This window comes from Gekko japonicus, unplaced genomic scaffold (assembly GCF_001447785.1).
Source record: "Gekko japonicus isolate JY-2015 unplaced genomic scaffold, Gekko_japonicus_V1.1 scaffold3178, whole genome shotgun sequence".
Lineage (NCBI taxonomy): Eukaryota > Metazoa > Chordata > Lepidosauria > Squamata > Gekkonidae > Gekko > Gekko japonicus.
In genome coordinates this window covers 13,256-17,778 of record NW_015168138.1, presented here as the reverse complement: position 1 = coordinate 17,778, position 4,523 = coordinate 13,256, and the positions used below count along the sequence as shown (strand labels likewise).

Sequence of the window (4,523 nt, the reverse complement as noted above, 5' to 3'; positions counted from 1 at the left end):
TCTGGCAATGGGGCTGGAAACTCGATGGTACCATCGAGTTTTCAGCCCCATTGCCAGAGCGTCGCCCGGCGTCACCTCCTGACGATGGCATGGTGCGTTACAGGGAGGAATGGTCCGCCCGGGGAGCATGTTTCCCCCACCGGATCGCGGTAAGTACTTGGGAACCCTATCTCCGACAATCGGAGCCTCCCCCTTTAAAGACAGGTACTCAGATTGATTTGATTAACTGTAATTTGAGTGCCCTCTTAAACATTTAAATGCCCCCGGACTAAAAAATCCCGGCTACGGGCTGGGCCACGTGTGCCGTAAAACGTAATGCCAGGTACCGGGGATATAAACTACATAAAGGACAGCAGCTGGTAAGTGCCGAGTTGTTGTATCCTCACTGCAAGGCCCCCTAGGCTGGGAGGGAGGTGCAAAGGAGAACCCATATGGGTGGACTGGAGAGCCAGAGATGCAGCACTGGGCAGATGCTCCCACGATGCTTGACTGCTGCAGACGAGGTTGTTCCGCCATGCTGAAGCCACAGTCAGAGGCTCCGCCCACCCGCACCTGAGTAGTCTCCTGTTCCCTCCCTTACACCAGTTGCTCACGGGCCGCATAAGAGCCCTGAACAGGCCAGTTCCGGCCCCTGGGCCTTAAGTTTGACACCCCCTGATCTAGAGTTAATGCCAGGCAGGAAAAACCAGAAATCTTACAGGGAAAAACCTTTCTTAAAAGAAAAAAAAAAAAACCACACCACAATAATTTCAACAAATTACCATTAGAACCTTTTAAAACTGCCCCCACCCCTCCAGCGACTGATATTCGGCGGTATACTCCTCAGCGAGGAGCCACTTTTTAACTTACACACCCAGGGAAATGCCAATTGCCACTTTGGGGTCAGGAACGACACTCCCTCTAAGCTGTGGAGTCTCATGAGCAAAAATTCTGCTTTTTGAGCTACCGGCATTAAAGTGGTGAGCGAGCAATTCGGCTACGGCATAAATTAGTTTGCTCTGGAGCCATCCCTTCCTGAGCTAAGACAAAACCGTGTGTGAGCCAGAGGCTAAAAAACTGTGAGCTGGCTCACACTAACTCAGCTTAGAGGGAACCCTGGTCAGGAAGCATTTTTTCTCCAGGCCAGTTTGACTGGAGATCCCAGAGGGTGTGCTTCCCCCCCCCTTCTGGGCCTGGAACAGGGGGAAGCAGGGGTCATTTCCTGCAGGAGCGCACAGGAGCGGAGCTCCGGCAGTAAAGAGCTCAGGGGGCGGGCACATGCAACAAGCCCCACCCCCCGCTCCCAGCAGCCATCAGTCAGAGCAAGAAGCAGCCAGGTAAGCTGCAGAGCCCCCCCCCGGCCTATGCAAATAAGTTATGCTAATGAGCTCCTGCACATCTTTTTCTATGAAATTACCCCGGGGGGGATGTATTGGTGAGTTTTCTGCCTTGTGCAGGGGGTTGGCCCCCCCCCAATAGCTAGCAATCCAAAACCGTCCAGTGAAGCCTGAGCGGTGGGTGTTGCCTTCTGACACATGTCCGGTGATGTCAGGGGGTGTGGCCTATGCAAATAAGTTATGCTAATGAGCTCCTGCACATCTTTTTCTATGAAATTACCCCGGGGGGGATGTATTGGTGAGTTTTCTGCCTTGTGCAGGGGGTTGGACTAAATGGCCCCTGGAGGTCCCTTTCAACTCGATGCTCCTATAACTCTTTGACTGAAAACAAACATGCGTGTTCATCGGGGGCTGGACATCAATTTCAATGGAAAAACCACAACCGGGTTGCTAAAGTCTATGGGACAAACCTGATCTGGTTGGCCAAAGCCCGAGATGCGGCCTGTCGGATTTGTAGAGGCCCCCACGGTGTTTGCAGGCTGTGTTTCCGGGGCAGGCGAGTCCGGCGCAACCAACCGTGTCGTCTTCTCTCCTTTCGACAGTTCAACAGCTTTGAGCAGCTCTGCATCAACTTCACCAACGAGAAGCTGCAGCAGTTCTTCAACCACCACATGTTCGTGCTGGAGCAGGAGGAGTACAAGAGGGAAGGCATCGACTGGGTGTTCATCGACTTCGGCCTGGACCTGCAGGCTTGCATTGAGCTCCTGGAAAAGGTGACCTTTCCTTGGGGGCCCCACGGAGAGAACAGCCCCTCGGAGGCAAAGTTATCCTGCTTCTGATCTGATGGGGTTAGAGATGTGAAGGCCCGGAAAAAAACCGGGAAAATTCGGGGGGGAAACCGTTCCCCCCCCCCCAGTTTTTTCCTAAAGCCTTTTTTGTTTTTTTCCGAAAAATTGAAAAAGGAAAAGAATTTTTTTTATTATGGAACATTTTATTTTAACATGATGAATAAAATATTTTAAGACAAGGTGTTCAAATATTTTCCAAATAATTTCTAAAATATATATATATATATGGTATCAGATTGATCTAATTTCTGTGCACTGAGGACAAGCAAGTCCTAGGTTCTGAGGACAATTAAGTCCTAGGTTACAAACTGAACTCTCCAATGCAAGAACAAGATGCATTTCTTCCTTTAGGAGGTGCGATTGTCAGAAGAAAATAAAAAAGTTTCAGTTTTGTTTTTGCATGTGGGTGGGTATTCTGTTTGTAATAATTGTTTGGATACACTATATTTTTAATATGCTAGTTGTGATAATTTCATGCCAAATAAAAATGTCCATAGTCATATTTTATGTTCCTAAAGTAACAGAATGGCTTTCAATTTAGAAAAGACAAAAGAAATGCTAATGTAGCATTTTTTTTCAATTTTTCCGAAAATTTCCGGTTTTTTCCGGGAAAAACTGGAAAAAAAACGGGTTTTTTTCAAAGCTTCAAAACTGCAATGCTCCCAAGGTGCTGCCAAAGGGGGCAGTGTCAGACTGAAGTGAGCCTCTCCCTGACGCCGCCTCCTTCCCAAGCTCAGCTGACTAGCGCTAAGGCTTGCTTTCATCTCACTGAACTTCATGCCTTTGTCCCTTCCTGTGCTTAACAAACCAGTAACAATGTTAAGCAAATGCCATTGTGGCCTGTCTTTCACCACAGCCGTGTGTGTCGGTTCAGTTTGTTCATCTTTCTCCAGGTCTTGTGCTCCACACACGGGTAACAATATTGTACATATAATAGTAAGCAGGGCTATTTTGGGGGGCAGGAACATACAGGAACGGAGTTCCGGCTGGCTTCAGAGTTGCCCACGCCCATTATAGCCAAAACCTCTGCGCATGCGTGGCTACAACGGGAAGGCCTGGAGAGTGACCCCCCCCCCCCCCGGAACTCCGAGGCGGGCGGGCCAGATTTTAGTGAGCTTATTTTTTTCCCTTAGCCTAAGCTGCTTCGGGCATTTTTTTTTCCTTGGAGGATGTGGTTGGTAAATAAATGAAAGGAATGGTTTTCTTTTTATCATGTGCCACTGTATGTTTCTCTGACTGGCTCTTCTTCCCCCCCTGCTTCTCTAGCCCATGGGCATCTTCTCCATCCTTGAAGAGCAGTGTGTGTTTCCCAAGGCGACTGAAGCTACCTTCAAGGCTGCCCTTTACGACAACCATCTGGGCAAATCCCCCAACTTCCAGAAGCCCAAAGGCGGGAAGGGGAAAGGGCCTGAAGCTCACTTTGAGCTGGTCCACTATGCCGGCACGGTGAGTCCAAACCAGGCCTGGCTGATACTTTTTCTACTGCGGAGGGGTTCTTTGTGAACACTGAGAAAGGGGTAGTGGATGCCACCACAAAATGGCTGCCTGTGAGAAGCGGGACCGGTCACAAAATGGCTGCCTGTGAGAAGCGGGACCGGTCACAAAATGGCTGCCTGTGAGAAGTGGGACTGGTCACAAAATGGCTGCCATTAGGGGCTGTTAAAAGGTGGGAGGGGTCTGGTTCTGAAAGGGAACTTCCTGAAGAGCCACAGGTCTTCTGAAGACCCTCGTGTGAGAAGAAGAAGGAGAAGAGAATCGGCGAAGAAAGAGCCAGTCTGGTGTGGTGGTTACGACAACCGGGTTTGATTCCCCACTCCGCCACATGCAGCTGCCACTGTGACCTTGGGTCAGTCACAGTTCTCTCAGAGCTGTTCTTGAAAAAGAGCAGTTCCCGGTCAGAGCTCTCTCAGCCCCACCTCCCTCACAGGGAGCCTTTTGGTCTACACAGAGCCTTTTGGTCAATTTTAAGCTAATAAGAAATGTTCATTAAAAGAACGAGATTTCAGATAGGAATAGATTACCTATTCTACCTGGTTGGATGTTCCTGGATGCTGGAGGCGTGTCTGGCCTCCAGAGTGCAAGATGGAGAGAAACATGCACCTTCTTTGTGTACGGGTGTGAGGAAGTGTGTGAGAGGGGGGAAAGGAAATTGTTCCCTAAGAATCAGGGCTATTTTTGGGCAGGAACGCACAGGAACGGAGTTCCGGCTTGCTCCCGAGCTGGCCACGCCCAGCAGGAACTCATTAGCATAATAGGCCACGCCACACCCAACAGCAGAAACTCATTAGGATTGGTTACATTAGGGGTTTGTGGCCTGACATGCAAAAGAGTTCCTGCTACAAAAAAAGCCCTGGGTTTT

General features: G+C 49.6%; 1 protein-coding gene across 1 annotated transcript in view; it reads left to right on the top strand.

The window, feature by feature from the left end:
- LOC107113585 (myosin-16) overlaps positions 1-4,523 on the top strand; it is a gene marked incomplete at its 3' end in the record, with an annotated part of 36,676 nt that overhangs the window by 21,044 nt on the left and 11,109 nt on the right. The window contains exons 12-13 of the mRNA XM_015414933.1: positions 1,919-2,089; positions 3,431-3,610. Of these exons, the coding sequence (XP_015270419.1) occupies positions 1,919-2,089; positions 3,431-3,610 (351 nt within the window). The remainder of the gene's footprint in view (positions 1-1,918; positions 2,090-3,430; positions 3,611-4,523) is intronic.